Source organism: Hemiscyllium ocellatum, chromosome 32, assembly GCF_020745735.1.
Source record: "Hemiscyllium ocellatum isolate sHemOce1 chromosome 32, sHemOce1.pat.X.cur, whole genome shotgun sequence".
Taxonomy (NCBI): domain Eukaryota; kingdom Metazoa; phylum Chordata; class Chondrichthyes; order Orectolobiformes; family Hemiscylliidae; genus Hemiscyllium; species Hemiscyllium ocellatum.
In genome coordinates, this window is record NC_083432.1 from 41,672,411 (window position 1) to 41,692,416 (window position 20,006).

At 38.2% G+C, this 20,006-nt stretch overlaps 1 protein-coding gene across 2 annotated transcripts in view; it reads left to right on the forward strand.

Annotated features, from left to right (window-relative positions):
• Nucleotides 1-20,006, forward strand: part of wipf2b (WAS/WASL interacting protein family, member 2b) — a 50,935-nt gene that overhangs the window by 13,827 nt on the left and 17,102 nt on the right. For both annotated transcript variants that reach the window (XM_060848745.1, XM_060848744.1), the window contains exons 2-4: nucleotides 17,550-17,679; nucleotides 17,986-18,118; nucleotides 18,609-18,758. In XM_060848745.1, the coding sequence (XP_060704728.1) occupies nucleotides 17,617-17,679; nucleotides 17,986-18,118; nucleotides 18,609-18,758 (346 nt within the window). In that variant the 5' untranslated portion in view covers nucleotides 17,550-17,616. The remainder of the gene's footprint in view (nucleotides 1-17,549; nucleotides 17,680-17,985; nucleotides 18,119-18,608; nucleotides 18,759-20,006) is intronic.

Sequence of the window (20,006 nt, forward strand, 5' to 3'; positions counted from 1 at the left end):
ATCATGTTGTTATTAGGATCCGTAGAATGGAGACTAAGCTATTCTGGGGTGCCTTCTGGTGATCAACAGTGGAATGATAGTGTTGAGTGGCTCTGCGAGAGTTCCTGGTGACCATTTAACCAAAAGGACTCTGCAGTGTTGATGTGCAGTACAGATGATTCAAAGCTTTTCTAGCAAAAAGTTGTGAATGTATAAAGCATATTAGATGCTGCACTATTCTTTCCTGTACGTTAACTTGGTGAACCAAAACTGACAATTGATGCAGAAATCCAGAAGTAGACGCACCATTTTGAAATCCTCATTTGAAGAATTGCACTATATCTGTATATTCGTTCCTCTGAAGATCAATTTCATTTAAAATGGTAACCAAATGTGAACCAAGATAAGTCCAGCTATTACAAGACTGAGCTTTGATCTGTGGTCTCTGAAATGGTGGTTAGATGTGTGTTATTTTCCAAGGCTGCGAGAAAAAATTTATTGTGCCTTAACATCTGGCTCCTGTCTGCTCTGTTATCAATTTATTATGCCCACTAGTAATTTGTTATTTTGTTTAGGATAAATAGGGACTAGAATGTGGAATCAGAGACGAAGACTAAACCGTCAGACTGCAGAAGTTATGCAAGAGCTGTTATGAAGAAAATCCTGTAATTGTAAAGCATGAAATAATTTGCAATACAAATCATGATTGTATTGGTATTAGATGTTATGAAATGTGTGACAGTTGTGCAGGATCTCTAGGAGTGGGAGTGAGACTGACCAAACTCATCTTACAAAGAAGCTTTTATCCATTATCAGGAGAACTTCAGCATTGTCAGTGTAGGCTGGATTTGACTGCAGATCCCAAAAGTGAAAGGCATTCCATAAATCACTGAACCACATAGTCCTCTGAAGTGATGTTCATTCACAATAAGAAATCCACATGGCATCTCTGACTTCTTTTGGATGGAGGAAGAATTTGTCAACTTAAAAATGTAAAACTTGGTGATTGTTTCATACTACAGTGGTGTTTTATCTGGGTATAAAATGGCAGTTCCTGGTTATTACATGTGACATTGAATTTATCAGAAGTTTTGCTTACCTAATCATTTCCAAGGTAATGTGTGAACAACTTGGGAAATGGTTGCTTTGACTCAACAGCTGAATTACTGTTAAAGTTCAAGTGCCACTCCTCTCTGTTTGGGATAATACATTTCATACTGAGTCATGTGAATAGGAAACTATTGGGTAACTGTGTGCATGGATTTCAGTTGCAAATGTGCAGACTTTGAGTATATTTATACTGCATATGGAATATCAGTACTTTGACACTGTTGCTAAACTTAAGGGTATAACATCAGAGTCAGGGCCAATTTGCAAGGAATAATCTTGTATTAATGAGTCAGGGCCAACCTGCAAGGAATAATCTTGTATTAATTCACTTTGGCATTACATAGATTGTAATCTGGTACAGTGCTCAATTTGGTTTTGTGCTGCTTTGTGTCAGACACATTACAGCAAGCATTATTGATTTTGTTGAAATTGTACGTAGTCTGCATGTATATCTTTGCTATGTTTCAATTGAACTATATTCTATTTCAAGGAGGGAATCTTTAAAGTCTAGATTAGAAAATAAAAGGCCTGTTCCTTTTAATGACAATATACAGAAAAATGTTAGTGTCACAATTCTTCATGGTGTCAGAATTTGAGTAAAGCAAAGCATAAGTATTGATATTGGAGGTATGTGTACCGCTTAGAACAAATTTACAAAAGCAAAATACTGAAGATGTCGTAAATTCACAGGTCTGGTAGCATTTTTGGAAAGAGAAAAATAGGTTAACTATTTTTCTCCTGATAGATGCTACCAGACCTGCAAAGTATTTCCAGCATTTTCCAAAATTAGTTGTTTTGCACCCTTAAAGTATCCATATTTTAGATAGGAATGTGCAGTGCCAAAGATGGGAAGTTTTTGCTTTTTTTAAACTGGCTGAGAAATTCATAGATTTATAAAATGGCATGATGTCCCTGGTTTGCAATTCAGTACAATGGTGGAATTTTTAACCGTTATTAAAATTTTAGACAGCTTTTCTCATTTTGCCATCTTTGTTCTTATATTAATTGGTAACGCTGCTGTAAAACTTAAAAATAATAAGATTTCAACAGGAATGTTAATTTACTAACTTGGTGCTTGAACAATGGCTTTTTAAAATATTGTCTCTGTAGTGTCCTCCAAATTTCAGTTCTCTCCTGAAAGTAATCCGCTGTATAGTTGACCTCTGGTACCTCACACATGGGGTTTTGGCAGTGAATGTCGGCTGATCATTTCACCATGGAGAGAGAAGCAAATGAAGTGCATTCAAAGCCTACCTTGGTCCCTCTCAATCAGCACTTAGACCTGTAACTTCAGATGAGTCACATGATAGCAGTCAAGAGTGGGAACCTTGGCTGATCTTGTTTTCATTTCTTTAGCTTAAAGAACATGGTCTAGATGTGGTGCAACAGTTATAGAGTCATAGAGATGTACAGCATGGAAACAGACCCTTCGGTCCAACCTGTCCACGCTGACCAGATATCCCAACCCAATCTACTCCCACCTGCCAGCACCCGGCACATATCCCTCCAAACCCTTCCTATTCATATATCCATCCAAATGCCTCTTAAATGTTGCAATTGTACTTGCCTCCACCACTTCCTCTGGCAGCTCATTCCATACACTTTACCACCCTTTGTGTGAAAAAGTTGTCCCTTTTATATGTCTCTTTTATATCTTTTCCCCTCTCACCCTAAACCTATGCCCTCTAATTCTGCACTCCCTGATCCCAGGGAAAAGACTTTGTCTATTTGAAAATGAGCTAATTTAGCACTTCCTGCTAAATGTCCATCCATCTCTATCTATGCTTTATTTTGCACAGTGACACCATTATCATGGGGCCCACAACAACATGACGGTGTTTTTGGTTCACATTAAGTAAAGCAGACAAGTAAGGTGCTTGGCCCACTGAGTATGTATTGGGTTTTTCAAAGAGTAATCCACTTAATCCAACTCCCCCTCTTTCCTCATATCCCTGTAATTTACGTTGTTTCAAGAATTTTTCTAATACCCATGGAAAGCTATTAAATCAGTATCTACCAACTTGATATGTGCTGTGTTTCAAATCCTAATAACTTGTGTAAGCAAAATATTTTCCTCTTGTCACTTCTAATTCTTTTACCAATCACTTTGAATCTGTATTGTCTGGTATTAACCTTTTATGTGATTGGAAACAATTTTTCTTTATTTAGTCTATTTAAACCCTTCAGAGTTTTGAAATTTCTTGTCACGTCTTCTCTCGCATTAGTCTACTTTTAGCGAGAACAACTGCTTTTCTAGACTAGTCATTTAGTTGAAACATTGATGTCTTAAACATTGCAGCCATCTCCTCTATAGCTTCTACAAAGCTTGAATGTCCTTCCAAAAATGTGCAATTCTGTACTTGATAGTGATCAGTCTTTAGAATTATCAGTCTGATCGTCACATAAAAATACAATAAATAATTTTCAAAGTTCACAAGGATTTGTGTCGCAGACTCAATGTTCTCCCTATTTATTAATGACTTAGAATGATCTGTTAGAAAGCTGTCTTTCTGCAAGGTAAAGGTAGGTAGCATTTTAAGCCTTGTAGAGAAGGAGAAAGGGGTAGAAAATGTGAATTGGCAAGACGGAGACAAATAGAACTTGTGCTGCAAATGTGAGACAATTTACTTTGAACCTAAAATTGATAGTTTTATCTTCATTTAAAAAGAACTATGGTTTTGTTTTGGTCTCATATTTACCTACACTGAATTCCATTTGCCAGAGTTTTGCACATTCAATTGATCTGTCAATATCTCTTGGTCCAAAAAGTCCGGGTACTTAAATCCATAAAATGTTATGATTAAGAAAATAATCCCTATCTAGAGGGCGAGAATAAAAGGGTGTCAAAATCATGCTTTAGCTATTTAAAGTCCTGTTCAGACAACATTTGGAATACGTGAGCAATTCTGGTCACTGTTTCTTAGGCTATATTGGTATTTGATGAGTACAATTTAGTTTTACCAGAATCGTACTTAACCTCTCAAAGTTGAATTATGAGAGACTGCAAAATCACCGTTGTATTCTCTGAAATGTAAAAAGTTAAGGAGTAGAAAGGTGAAAAGAATAGATAGGTAATTACAAATACTTCATTGGCATCTTTCTCCAGTTATGTAAATAACCTACAGGGATCCACTCTTTTTTAAGCATTGGTTAAAGCAAGATAGACCTCTGTGAATGACCTCCACTGACATGGGAGTTGAAACTATGTTGTTGCCATTATTCTACAGCACATTCTAGTCATAAAGACAGAAATTAGGAGCCAGAGTAGGTCATTCAGCCCTTTTGAGCCTGCTGTGCCATTCATTGATCATGGCTGATCATTCAAGTCATAGCCTGTTCTTGCCTTTCCCCCATATTGTTTGATCCCTTTAGGCCCAAGTGCTATACTCAACTCTTCTTGAAATTACACAATGTTTTGGCTTCCACTATCTTCAGTGATAGCAAGTTTCACAAGCTTATCACTGTCGTGGTGAAGAAATGGTTTACCTTGTATATTTAAACTGTGACCCCTGGCTCTGGACTGTTAGTCAGACAATCCTACCCATCTAGTCTTGTTAGAAACTTTCAGATTTATGAGATTTGTCATCATTCTTCTGAACTTCAACAAATGTAATTATAAACTGTTTCAACATCGTTTGTATGCCAGTCCCGCCTTCCCAGAAATCAGTCTGGTAAATCTTCACTGCACTCTCCAACAAAAATATTCTTCCTAAAAGGGACCAAAACTTTTTTCATTGTTCCACGTATGGTCTTGCCATGGCCCCGTGCAATTGCAGAAAGCCATCTCTGCTCGAATCCTCTCACTATGAAGGCCAACATTCCATTTATCTTGCTGAAGATCAGTGAGTCAGACAGCATCCATGGAGAGAGAGCATGCTAACTTCTTGTCTAGATGATTTCTTCACTTCAGCTCTAATGAAGAGTCATCTCGACAACGTTAGCTTGCTCTCAGTGGAAGCTGTCTGACTCACTGTGATCTCCAACATTTGGTATTTTCACTACAGATTCTAATATCTGCAGTAATTTGGCCCTATACCATTTATCATCTTTACTGTCTGTTGCACCTGTATTCTTGCCTTCAGTGACTGGTGTATAAGGACACCCAGGTCTTGTTGCAAATTCCCCCCCTCTCAATTGATAGTCATTCATATAATAATCTGCCTTCCTAATTTTGTTGCTGAAGTTGCTAATCTCTCATTTTTCTATATTATACTGCATCTGGTATGTATTTTCCCACTCACTCAGTTTGTCCAAATCATACTGAAGCATTTCTGGGTCCTCCTCAAAGCCCACTTTCCCACCCAGCTCTGTATGGTCTGCAAATATGGAGATACTGCATTTAATTCCTTTATCCAGATCATTAAACTGTACTGTGAGCAGCTGGGCTCCTAGTACTGGTACTCCACTAGTCACTACCTGCTATTTAGAAAAAGGCCTATTTATTTCTACTCTTTGTTTCCTGTCTGCCTTCAACGTCTTTACCATCTGAACATATTGCCCCCAATTCCATGTGCTTCTCTTTTACACACCAGTCTCTTAGTGGAACTTTGTCACAAGCCTTCTGCGTGTCCAAATAAATCACATCCACAGACTGCCCTTCGTTTTTTTTCCACTAGTTGCATCCTAGAAGAACTCTAGTAGATGTATTAAGCATGATTTTCTGTTCGTAAATCCATACTGTTGGATCCTGCCACTGTTTCTGAATGCTCAGGTATTAATTCTTTTACAATGGACGATAGCATTTTCCCCACTACTGACATCAGGCTGACTGGTCTATATTCCTGGTTTTCTCTTTGCCCACCCTTTTAAGTAGTGAGTGGGGTTCCTCCAATTTGTGCAAATTGTTCCAGAGTCTGCAGAATCTTGGAAGGAGACCACTAATGCATCCACTATTTTTAGGGCTTGGGGATTTCTTGGCCTTCAATCCCATCAAGTGCATCATCACCTTTTCTCTACTAATACTGACTTGCCTGAGTACATTCCTCTCTCTAAATTTCCTCTTTCTACATTTCTGGTACGTTATTTGTGCCCTCCTTTGTGAACACAAACCAAAATATATAATCAGTTGGTCAGTCATCCAGCTAATTGAGATAACAAACCTCCAAAAGAGAGGGTAGATAGAAACTATTTCCTCTTATTGGAAAGCCTACAATGGGGGATTGTCATCCAACATCAGAGCCAGGTATTTTTGACTGAACTTGGGAAATGCTTTTACACAAGATTTGTAAAAGTTTAGAACACTTATAATTGACATTTGATTAATTCTTAATTTTGAATGATTTTTGTTGTCCGAAGATATTAAGGAATATGGGGCAAAAATGGCTAGATGGAGTTGCTTCACAGATCAGCCATGATTTCATGGGTGGGCAGAGCAGGTTTGAGGGGCTAACTTGTCGTCTCTTGTTTCTCTGAGGAAATGTGTTCCAAAAGAGCTCACTGCAACTGTAGGGAGAGAGAAAGCCTTGATCTAAAGTCTTTCTGTAATAAGATATGTTGAAGAGGAAACAATCCCTTCTAAAATGATAATATTTTGGATGAACATTAAAACAAAAGCCGCAGACATCTGGGAAATTCAGGCTGAAATTTTGGATATATTAAACCCTGTGCATGTCTTAGGAGATTACTGGGCTACAGCCTTGGGACAGAAATGCCTCTTTTGGTCATATCTTTTTAGTTTATGCAATGCTGCAGTTAGCCCTCAAGGAGTCAAGCTTAGTTGGATAGACAATGTTTGTTCCTTTTTTTTTACAGTTTCTGTGTAATTATTTTGTCTATCAATGCAATGACCTGTTCATTGATGCTATTGCACACCTCTGAAGCAGTGGGACTTGAATTTGAGCTTCCTGGTCCAGAGATAGGGTCACTACTGCTGTAGCACAAGAGCCTAAAATAGTTTAAATAAACTTGTTTGAACACCTTGTGACACGTCTCTGATGCCACTGAGATTTGAACCCACTGCTTTAGAAGAACCGTCAAGCTATTGATATCAAACCTCACTGAATTTGCCTTTGCTGTCATGCAGTGGTGTGATCGTAGCACACTTAATTATCAGTGACTTGTATAGAGAAATTGGCTACTTCCATTGGCCAATCTTTGGCTTCTAATAGAGTAGAGGCATAGGAAGTGGATTGTGTGATCAACTATAGCTTGAACAAGCAGGGCTAGGTATCTGTAGTGAAAGTTAAATGGTATTGCATTTTTTACATACAGTCTCATTTAATTGTCTGTGTGATTGGCAGCATTTCTCTCTATAGGTAGTATTGATGAGGCTGGTCCCTTTTGCTCAAAACATTTTGGAATGAACCAGTCCCAATACTAATTAATTAATAACAATCAATAAATGTTGGAACATAGAACAATACAGCACAGTACAGGCCATTTGGCTCTCAATGTTGTGCCTGCCTTTTATTCTACTTTAAGATCAGACTAACCTACATACCCTTCATTGTATTAACTTCCATGTGCCCATCCAAGAGTCGCTTAAATGCCCGTAATGTACCTGACTGTACAACTGCTGACCACCATTCTCTGAGTAAAGAACCTACCTCCGACATCTCCCCTAAACCTTCATCCTGTTACCATAAAATTGTGTCCCCTTGTGATAGACATTTCTGCCTTGGGAACAAGTCTCTGGCTACTTACTCTATCTATACCTCTCAACATCTTGTGCATCTCTATCAAGTCACCTCTCATCCATCTTAGTTCCAATGAGAAAAACCCTCGCTCACTCAACGTTTCTTCATAAGACATGGCCTCCAGTCCAGGTAGCATCCTGGTAAATCTGCTGTGCACCCTTTCTAGAGCTTCCACATCTTTCCTATAATGGGGCAGCAAGAACTGAACATAATGATCCAAGTGTGGTCTAACCAGGACTCTCTAAAGCTGCAGTATGACCTCGCTGCAATTAATAAATATTAATTAATCATAATAACTGGGGCAATTCCAGCCTCTTGTATTGATGCCAATTGTAACAGCCTAAACACACCAATTAATTCACAAAGCCATGCAAATAAGCACAAACCCGACCAGTTTGATTGCAGTACTGATTTTTGTCACTTCTCTGGGAGAGTTGTGAAGAACAATTTTATAAGATTGTCAACTTAACAGTTCATGAGTACAATATTTAAAATTTCTAGCCCATATACCAGAACTATTAATCCAGTCCCTGAAAATGCTTGGCTGATTGATATTTCATTGAGTGTTTTGTTACATTCATATTGTATCCCTTTTGTTAATTTGCTACTTTTAAACTGAATATCTTGCATATTGTTTCAGTCCATCTCAAAATAAAATTACAGTACTTACCAATTTGGAGGTGGAAATTTCAGCAGTATATCTTTTCCCCTTGGTTGCCTCCTTTCCCTGCCCCAGTAGATTACCACGTTTGTACTAGGTTTTGCATATACCTGTACTTGCACCATCAGGTTAACAGCCCTTTTAAATAAATACCAAAGCACATTAACACACAAATTCATCTCACCTCGAATGCTTCTGAACTTGTAGCTCCTCGTTTTCGTGTTATCTTTGCACTAGTATCTTACTTTGAGTGTAGGATCAATGAAGGAAAAATAAAGGAAACAGGTTTTAAAAGATAACAGTTAAAGGAAATAGTATTACTAAATGCCCATTAGAAAAGTTAAGATTTTAACAGGTTCTTTGGTATTCAGGTGCAGAACTAAATCAGAGTCTAAATGTCACTAGTGCAATTAACCTTTGCTAATGAATCTTTATGAAATTGAATTGTGGTTTCTGAAGAAGCATTTGATATTTTGGTATTACTTCTGATGATTTAATTAGATCTCATTCCATCTGGTAAATGAACAGATAAAATATCCGTTTGATGACACAATAGTAGTGTGCTGTCATCTAGGTTCAAGTCCCATCTGCAATTAAAATATCTGAACAGTTTGGTTAAAAATTAGAATTTGAAATGCTAATAGCAGTATACACACTGAGTGTCTGTTCCTGAGGTGATAGAATGGGATTGGAGAGTGAGATGGTCTGTCCCTTGGGTTCAGTGAACTGCAGAGTTTGGGATTGTCTTTCACTCCAGCTATTTCCTGTGCTGTCTGCAGACAAACTAGCTTACTTTCAGACAAACTCCATTGAGAATTCCAACATTCCAGTCCTTGCTTCAGATTTTTTTTTGAAGTTAGTAAATGCTGTGTCTACCTTAGGTTTTGGCTTTTATACAATTAATGTCCTCCTTTAGTTTAGCACTCCCCGCCATATAAAAGTAATCTACTTTGGTAATTAATTTTTTTGTAATTTACATAAAATTCCTTATATTGGCATTTTCCAACTCTGGGAAGCTTGAAACCTAGCTTGGGGCACAAAATGTGTTGAGAGTATGAGGCCAAGCAACATTCCGTAACTCCAGATCTGACAAGAGGCTGCACTTTTAGTTCTGCACAGAATGAGGAAATCAGTAAGGTGTGTAAACACAAGCTCCAACCAGCTTCATATCAGAGAGCATGATTTTTGCTGCTGACAAGATTTAACTTGTTGGGGAAGGGAGGGGTGTACAGGAAAACATATTGAGAAGTGACAGTAAAAGTACTAAAAGAGCAAGTTAACTTTTAAAGTAGGTGCCTGATTGAAAACAAAAAGAAATTTAAATAGTTGTGCTGAAGCAAATTTCCAAGACTGTTCACTGAATTACCTCAAATATTGAACATCAGAATAATATTTTACACAAAAAAAACATTCAGTCCATTGGCATTCATGCCAGCTCTCTGTAAGAATGATCTGCTTTCCATTCCCTCACCATTGATTCATACCTTGAAGAGAAAAAAATGTTCTTCTGAAATACATTATAGTAGTGCTTCCTGTTGTTTTAAAGAGCATTCCACATTATGCTGGAAACCCGAGTCTGGATTAGAGTGGTGCTGGAAAAGCACAGCAAGTCAGGGAGCATCCTCTATTCCTGATGAAGGGCTTTTGCCCGAAACGTTGATTTTCCTGCTCCTGGGATGCTGCCTGACCTGCTGTGCTTTTCCAGCACCACTCTAATCCAGACTCTGTTGTCTTCATATCATTGGCTAGATTAGTTAGTATTAATCACTTCGAAATGTTCTTCATATTTAAAATATTACTAATTTAATTTCTTTTAGCTACACTGTAAAGAATTGACTGTAGTGATTTAACTAAAATTCTTAAGTTCTGATTGGGTAAGCTCAGCCTTGAAATTCTGGTCCTAACTGTTATCTAGAGAAGTCAGTAATTATAACAGTTGATGGACCCCACAGTATGAACTTTATGTATCAACTTACTAGCTATTAAGTTATGTCTTTGTTAAATTATTGTTTGTCTTATGTTTCCTTTTCATGGTATCTTATAAATAATACAGATTTTGAGATTTAGACTTCTGGATGGTGTTGTTGCTGATAAGACATGTATTTATGCCCGAGTTGTCTTAACTAAGTGATGATGCAATTTAAGTACTGAAGCCCTTTCCCACGGTGCTTTTAAGTAGGTAGTTGATGCTTTTAAGTAGATAAAGGAATGGTGAGCCATGTCCAAATTGGCGCACATTGTGATTTTGGTGGAGGTGAGAGGGAAGCATGGATTTGAGCAATAAGTAGTGGATATTCTGGGTTTTGAAGGTAAATCTAAAGAAGTCTTGACACTGTGCCACTGCATTCTGTAAGTAGTACATACTACAGCCACAGTATGCCATTGGAAGAAGGATTTATTTTTGACGGGTGGAGCAACTATTAGGCTGAACAGATTGCTTTGTCCTGAACTTCTACCAATTAACTAAGCTCATTTTTTGTTTTCTAATCTATTTTTCATTTATTCTCTTCCTCATTTGCAAGTTTTAAATCTCATCATGTTGACACTGCTCAGTTAATCTCAACTTTTTCATTTAAAGCAAGTTCTCTCAGTTCAAATATCAGTTTGTAAGAAACAAAAACAAATTACTGGAAAACCTCAGCAGATCTTGCAGCATCTGTGGAGAGGAGAAAGTGAGGTCTGCAGATACTGGAAATTCGAAAGTCAGGATTCCTGATGAAAGGCTTATGCCGAAACGTCGATTCTTCTAATCCTCGGATACTGCCTGACTGGCTATGCTTTTCTAGCACCACACCCTTAACATCTGTGGAGAGAAATCCAGTGACCTTTTTTTCAGAACTCTGGTTTCTCTTCATAGATGGCACCAGACCTGCTGAGTTTTTCCGGCGATTTCTGTTTCTGATTTTCAGCATCTGCGGTTCTCTTGGTTTTTTTAATTCCATTTTTAAGAAATGGTTATCAGTATATATAATTTGAGGTTATAGTTTATATAGTTTAAGTTAGGTGCTTAATTCCACTATTAAATCCTTTATGAATTAGGGACAATTTATAAAGAGAAGAATGCCCATGATATCAGATTTATTCTGTGCTGTAATGCAGTCTGTGCCTCAGAACTAGTTGAAAGTCTTTTTATGTTAAAGTGAGAGTATTGCATAAAATCTGATGTGATTATTCTAGTTTTTCACAAGGATTCTATTTTAGTAATTGGCAAATTATTTATACTTTAACATGAGTTTTAGATTGCATTTAATATGTACTTTTCATTTTCTGTTTTGCTTCTGTTATAATTACAGTCTTGTACTGTAGGGAAGATCAGTTTGGAATTTTACCTGCTGTATTTAATGTTGTCACCTTTAATTAACATGCATTTATACAAAATGAGTTGAATAGTCTGTTTTCTAAGGCTTTGAATTTTGATGTCTCTTAACTTCATCTACTAAGAAATATCAGTCTGGTGTTATGTGAACTCATAACAATTTGACAAGTGTGATACTGCAATCAAATCAGATTCTATCCTTGCTAAATATCTGGCAGGAATCATTTTAATAGAAGAAAAGGAATAATAGCTTGCTGTTTTTTTTTCCTCCTCCTCTTAAACTGGGCATTGAATCTTAATGCAATATCCTTAATGCAGATCCTGTCCCAGATCAGGATATCTGAATTTATGGATTGAATTGAGGATTGTTCATGTTTGAGAGGCTTAATAACTCACTGGATGAACTGGCTGAGAGGAGGACAAATATTGAGTTTTATTTTCTTTTACATAATGTTTCACAAGTTTTCATTGTATATTTGCCTGGACTCCATGGCAAATAAGATGGCACATGTATGGCTGAAGGTATTGACCGCATGTATGGTTTTGTTTTCTTCTTCTAAGCTAAAATATCACAAGAAGTTCAGGCAGATTTTACATTACTGAGCATATCCTAAAATCAGAGATGATTCTCAGCCAGAGCAGCAAACTAGCAAGTGTCCATCAAGGCAGGCCATTATTCGAACAGTTAATGTTTACTGTGCCATAAAAAAAAGGATGCATTGATAATTATTTTGTATGTGGTCCTTTGGTGAACAGTGACCATATATGGTAGAATTCTTCATTAAGGTGGAGAATGAAGTAGCTTAACCTGAAATTAAGTCCTAAATCTGGATAAAAGGAACTATAGTTGTATTAGGTTGAATTAGCAAGGAAGTTTTGCAGAACCTTACTAAAAATGAATAGACAATGGCTAATATTTAAACAAGGTGTGCAAGATTACCAACAATTATTAATTGGCGCAGTAATAAAACAGGAAATTTGGCTTAGCCATGGCTTATAAAATAAATTATCCTTGATATTGAAATACTGAGCAGGCTCGAAGGTCAAATGGCCTACTCCTCCTAGTTTCTATGTCTCTGTAAGCTTTGATGCAGCAATATGTTTACAGCAAGTGCTTGAATCCATTTTGTTTAAAAAATAGCAGTTAGAACATTTGGAATTGCCTGGAGCATTCTAAATGCAGTAACTTAGCTCGCAGAAATACTGTCAGTGATGAAACTATTTTGTAGAATTTGCAGTTCAGTTGCTGAACATGTCAGATAACTATATCCAGTTATTCAGTTGGATTGGAGATACATTCATTGCCCAGACAAGTAATAATTCACAAATTTGAAAATAATAATGCACACCACTGAATTATTGCTTAATGACTTACTGAAAAGTTTTCAAGCAGCATGTTAACCCTGCATGATTAAAACAATTGGAAGCCTGAGAGTAACCACATCAATAATGACTCATCATGGCTGCAGTACCTATCCCAATGCACAAAAACAAGCATTTTGCACAACTCCTAAAGGACGTGCCCAGACAACTAAAGCAGGTCACTGTAGTTTGCACACTGCTGATTGTGATGCTGCTTTGAGTAAGCTTCGAAATTTTATCGAAACAGCAGCTGTCAACAGATTGGCAATGTTCCAGACAAACCGATGGAAAAACAGATTGATGTCACTTTTGTTTAAAATTCAGCCATAAATATATCCAAGGCGATGATGATTTTATGGGTGTTTCACACCTTGAAAGAACACTGATCAAAGTAATTGTCACCTAGTGTAGTTAATCTCACAGTGGGCTATTTGAATGGACAGTTTGAGAGAAGGTAAGAACTGGTTGAACTCATGAGTTAACAATCACATAACATCAGGTTGTAGTCCAACAGATTTATTTGGAAGTACAAGGTTTTGGAATGCTGTTCCTTCATTGGCTACCTGACGAAGGAGCGGCGCTCCACAAGCTTGTACTTCCAAATAAACCTGTTGGACTATAACCTGGTGTTGTGTGATTTGTAACTTTGTCCAACCCAGTCCAACAGTGGCACCTCCACATCATGAACTCATGAGGACATGGCTGTCAGGGCATTAGCTGATGCAATTTTCTGGCTGATTCCTATTCCTTTGAAAGGTGAGATGCTCTCTCAAGTCCTGTTGATTAAGCTGTTTGGGAGTGGATCCAGTAATTGGGGAAGCAGTTTTCAGACAAAAATAATGAAAAGCGCAACAAACTGCGTATGAGTCAGAAGAAAGATTCCAGTTCCACTCCAAAGGTTTAGCATATAATCTAGGCCGACAGTTGTGTGCAATACAGGTATTCTTCTATAACGTGATTGCTGAGTTCTTGTGTGACCCTGCATACTAGAGAAGTCGCACTTTAGAAACAGTGCCCCCAATTCGTCAATCATGTTACAGCAAATTTGCATTAATGAAGTACGTACTATAACAGAACAACCTGTACTAATAGTGTTATACTTTTTGATATGACATTGTTTGTGCACTAACTGGTTGGGGATTCCTCTTCATCTGAATTGAATATGCAAACTGATGTTTCATCTTTTCTTGTGACAGCGATCTTATCTACCATGTGAAACCTAATGTGATTGCCACTACAAGAAGTAGCAAATTCTTATTTCTTTATGACCTTTTTCTATCCACCTTCATCTAACAACTTGGATGCTTGAAACTTGAAACTTCTTCACCCAGAGAGTGGTGGCTGTGTGGAATGCTCTGCCCAAGAGGGCAGTGGAGGCCCAGTCTCTGGATTCATTTAAGAAAGAGTTGGATAGAGCTCTCAAAGATAGTGGAATCAAGGGTTATGGAGATAAGGCAGGAACAGGATACTGATTAGGAATGATCAGCCATGATCATATTGAATGGCGGTGCAGGCTCGAAGGGCTGAATGGCCTACTCCTGCACCTATTGTCTATTGTCTAGTTTGTTAGAGCAGTTATAACCCAGGCATTGTGCAACATTATGAAAATCAATATGACAAAAATTGATTTATTTCAGCCATTGTTACAAACCAAAACTGGTGCCTCCATGGTCTGGAGCTTAGAGATGACAAGGTTGTTGAAAATTAAGTGTACATTTAGGATTTATGTTTTTTTTAAACTTTTGTCTCCAATTAGTTTTATTTAATGTTTCAATAGAGTGTTAACCTTGATTGTGTTCACCTTCATTCAATGGTAGTACTTTCATCCCTGAATCAGACTTTGTAAAAACTTATTCATTGAACCTGGTTAAAAATCTCACAACACCAGGTTATGATACAACAGGTTTATTTGGAAGCACTAGCTTTCAGAGCATTAGTCCTTCATCAGGTGATTGTGGAGAATAAAATTGTAAGACACAGAATTTATAGCAAAAGTTTCCAGTGTGATGTAACTATATATTGAAAAAGACCTGAATTGTTAAGTCTCTCATCTTTTAGAATGACCATGTTGGTATCAGTTCTTTCATACGTAAATCGCAAAACTTTTATAAAAAAAGTTACATTCGGAAGGGCACTTTAACAATTGGTGTCATGTTGGCCCAGATAAGGTATTAACTCCCTGTGAGGCTGTCTGTGCCACAATGGTCAGACTGATTCTAATCTAAAAAACGGATTTTCAGAATCTTACGTGATTCATGCAGTTTTTGAGCAAAGTAAAATGTAATTCTGCAAGTACAAATTCACCTCACAAACTTATATGTGTATATGTGTGCGTGTGTGTATGAGCGTAGAGGGGTTTAAGTCTGTGAGAGGGGGTGTGTGAGAGTGTCTGAGTGTCTGTGTGTGTGTGTGTATATTGCAATGGGGTCACTTGTAGTGTGACATGAACCCGGTTGAGGCCCTCCCTATGGGTACCGAGCTTGGCTATCAGCCTCTGCTCAGCCACTTTTTGTTGTTGCCTGTCCCGAAGTCCGCTTTGGAGGACGGTCACCTGAAGATCCGAGGTCGAATGTCCCGGACCACTGAAGTGTTCTTGAAAGGGAGGGAACACTCCTGTCTGTTTATTCTGCGGTGTCTGTTCATCCGTTGCTGTAGCCTCTGTTTGGTTTTGCCAATGTACCATGCCTCAGGGCGTCCTTGCCTGTAGCGTATGTGAGAGACAACGTTGGCTGAGTCGCATGAGTACCTGCCACGTACATGGTGTGAGGTTCAATTAATTGAACCTGAGCATTGCTGGAAAAGCCACTATTTGTTGCCATCCCATAATTGCCCTTAAGAAGGTGACAGTGAGCAACCATTTGAATGGGTATATGAATCAGAAGGGTTTAGAGAGATATGAGCCAAATGCTGGGTAATGAAACTAGATTAATTTCGGATATCTGATTAGACCGAACGGCATGTTTCCATGCTGTATATCTCAATGACTCTGCTTGCAGACAGGTTAAACATAAAGCAGCAAATAGGATGACTGTATGATTATTAGTGCATATTATGTTGGTAGAGAAAAAAAAATGGAAATGGGTTGCACAAGATGGATGTTTTGGATTAAAATTAAGAAAAGTAAGTGAGTGATTCTTTGGTATTTCAGCTTGATTTTCTTTTGGAGGGGTATTCCTAATTCCTAGATTTAGGACACATTCATGCCAAGTAGTGTTTACTCGCTGACAAAACTATGCCCCAGTACCAACATCAGGAGATGATGCTCCCAGTTCTATCTTTATCAAATTTTTCATTTCTTTCTTAAATTTCCAGTGCCCTTTCTGATGGAATCTTCCTGTTAGTGCCAAATGAGGTGAATTTTGTTATGAGGAATTCATGTAGGCCAATGGACAGTAGTCTCACAGCAAAAGATGTGATAAATTAACTTCATGTAATTGCTATTGTAAGTGAGAAAAACCTTGAGTTTATTATGGAAAATTTGAGAGTCATCTCATGTCCAGGTAATATTCAGTGGTGAAGAGCTGGAACCTCAAGGGACAACAGTTGCTTCCAGGCGGAGCAAGCTGCTGGAAGAGGGCTTGTGTTTCTTTCAAGCACACACATGAATGGCACACATGATGTATTATTTTTGGACATATTATTCATGGAAATTGAAAGTGGGAGGCTGTTAAGAGCAACTGAAAAAAGCGCAAGACCACAGTTTGCGGAAATGACCAAGATACCTACCCTTAAGCAGATCATCGCTTCTTGCATATCTATCAAAATGTTGGCCAGTACATTGCTGCTCTTTTTTTTATATTATTGTACCTTTACTAGGAGTATTCTTACAGCACATTGCAACATATCATGACATATGTTATAAGGTCATGGGTACAGCATCAGTTTGATTACATTTTGCTGAAAGTTTAATTTGGGAAAGTATTGAGGAATCTGGATTTATCATTAGGGAAAAGAGGACATTTCATAAATCGCTTTCATAATTAGGTTAACTAAATATCTAAACATTGTTTATATTCAGGAAGGAATAAAAAAGGTGGAGAATAATTCAAATAAAACAAAGAACATCTGAGCTGTGTGAAGTAGTATTGCCTATTTCTAACCTTTATTGTAAAGATTGGAGACTATAACTCTGTTTTTGAGTGAGTTGCAAATCAGTAGCTTTGGCTAACTTACTACTCCTGATTTCTATCTTATTACTCTGTTTGAAAAGGCATTGTGTGTATGTTGAATAAGGATAACAAAGTCTGCACTGGTCATGCACCAGTTGAATTTCTGCACATAAATGTTGCTTTGATTTATGTTTGGAGATTGATTGTAATTGCAATACTGGAAGATTGGTGGTCATCTCTGGATCAGTTCCCAATAATAAATCAGTGCTTGCTGGAAATGGTTGGAGAAAATTTAAGGGGACAGGTAATTAAAATACCAATTATTGATGTAAAATAAACCTGTACTCTAATTGCTCAGTGTTTGCTTTCTTTTTTAGGTATATTAATGACCCATAACACTGTGTGAAATACAACAGAGATTGAACCAGCAGGTAGTGGGAAAATATGCCAATACCTCCACCACCCCCACCCCCACCTGCTGCACCCCCTCCACCAACCTTTAATCAGGTAAGACAAGGCATGCAAACACTTTCTGTGACAGTTTGAGCAATTTCAGTCAAAGCACCACTGACTTTGATCTTTAAAATATTTTGTATATAACAGCATCGCTTAGATGATGTCTAATATGTTTTTGCATTCCTGTGTAAGACTACATAGGAAGAGGGTGCACCCTGACTCCATGCTGCACTCCAATGCTTTAATCAGAATTTATTGTGAAAAGTCTTTGATATATACAGTTGCAGTTTGCCAAGAGATTTATAGCAAAGTATTTAAAAATGTATGGTTTTTGTTCATTTCAACTTTTTTAACCAGGCAAATACAGTTACACCTAAATTGACCAGAGATGAACAACGTAATCGAGGTGCACTCTTAAATGATATCACAAAGGGAGCCAAACTTCGAAAAGTGACCAATGTAAATGATAGAAGTGCCCCAATTCTTGAAAGTAAGTGCTGAAAGTAAAGAGCAGTGATGTTAATAGGATTTCAGTAAACTGTAGTGGTGGATTTGTGATATTTTCGTCCAAAGTCCAGTTAAATTCTGTGAAAACCTCCACAACACGACTAGTTAATTTTTATCTTTTTATGCTTGGTGCCTGTTTGGATGGAGCAGTTTGAGTTCTGGAACATTATGGTGGAACCCTGGTACTTTCTCCTTCGTTTTGAAGCCAGTGTGAGATGATGAATGAAGAGCACCATACAAGAAATTTAACAGACAATAGTAATCTTCATTGACTTACTATTTTTTCTCCTCTGGCTGAATAATCCACTGACAGGAATACACTCACACATATAGATTTATATTGGTTGCTGATTTATGCCTGGCCTGAAGTTTATCAGTTTGTGCTATGTAATATGGGAATGGAGTCACTGAAATCCATCATGAGGAAAATTACTTTGGTATAACTTTAATGAATTGTTTTTCTTTAACTACAGCTCCGAAAGGAGGAGGAGGTGGTGGTGGTGGTGGCGGCAGTGGAGGATTTGGTGCAGGACCTGTTTCTGGAGGACCAGTCCCATCAATCGGTGGCTTATTTCAGGGTGGTGTTCCTAAGCTTCGTCCAGTAGGTCACAGAGACAGCTCAGGTATTTTGAGTCATCCCCGCTTCTTAGTTTAGGAGAACGTGAGGACTGCAGATGCTGGAGATCAGAGTTGAAGAGTGTGGTGCTGGAAATGCATAACTGGTCAGGTAGCATCCGGGGACCAGGAGAATTGACGCTTCGAGCATAACCTACTCCTGATGAAGAGCTTTTGCCCGAAATGTTGACTCTCCTGCTCCTCGTTTGCTGCCTGACTTGCAGTGCTCTTCCAGCGTGACGCTCTTCCACTTAGTTTAGAGAGGCTCAGCTGGGTGACTGTTGGAATAATGACTGTAGTACTCTTGGAAATAACTGGTTATCAATAAAAGCGTTCTGATAATAAGTATTTAAACTAATAACTTTAGTTCTGAAAAACTTTATGGCACAATATAGTGTACCATTAAAAAACAAACGGACCAGCAATAAACAAATCCCATTGTAGATATGTACACATGATCCTATTGGCAGTTGGTACAATACTCTCACCGTAGAGTAGAAAGTGAGGACTGCAGATGCTGGCGATCAGAGTCGAGAGTGCTGGAAAAGCATAGCAGATCCCCGAAACATCTCCAACTCTTCGGATGCTGCCTGACCTGCTGTGCTTCTCCAGTACGACACTCTCGACAGTACTCAGACAGTATTGTATCAAATTCTGTCAAATTCCATCTTGTGGATCAGACACTAAAGTAGACCAGCATAATTTCTCTTTTGTTCAAAGTTTGTGCGAAGATTTGTAGCTCGGGTGCTCGTCGTTGTGGTTCTGTTCGCCGAACTGGAAGTTCTTGTTGCAAACGTTTTGTTCCCTGGCTAGGCGACATCATCAGTGCTTTGGAGCCTCCTGCGAAGCGCTTCTTTGATGTTTCTTCCGGTATTTATAGTGGTCTGTCCTTGCCGCTTCCGGTTGTCAGTTTCAGCTGTCCGCTGTAGTGGTTGGTATATTGGGTCCAGGTCGATGTGTTTGTTGTTGGAGTTTGTGGATGAATGCCATGCCTGCTGACTGAGTTCTGCAGGCCACTTTTGCCAGGACAGTAACAACTGGGAGCCAACAACTACAAGGCCTTATTCTCACCAACCAATCTGTCACAGATGCATCTGTCCATTACAGTATAGGTACAGTGTGATCACCACATGATCCTTGAAATGACACTCTCATTTTCATACAGTGCACACTTCATGTTGTGTGGCATTACCGCCAAGCTAGCTGTGATCAATTCAGAGCAGATCTAGCAGCTCAAAGCTGGCATCCATGAGATA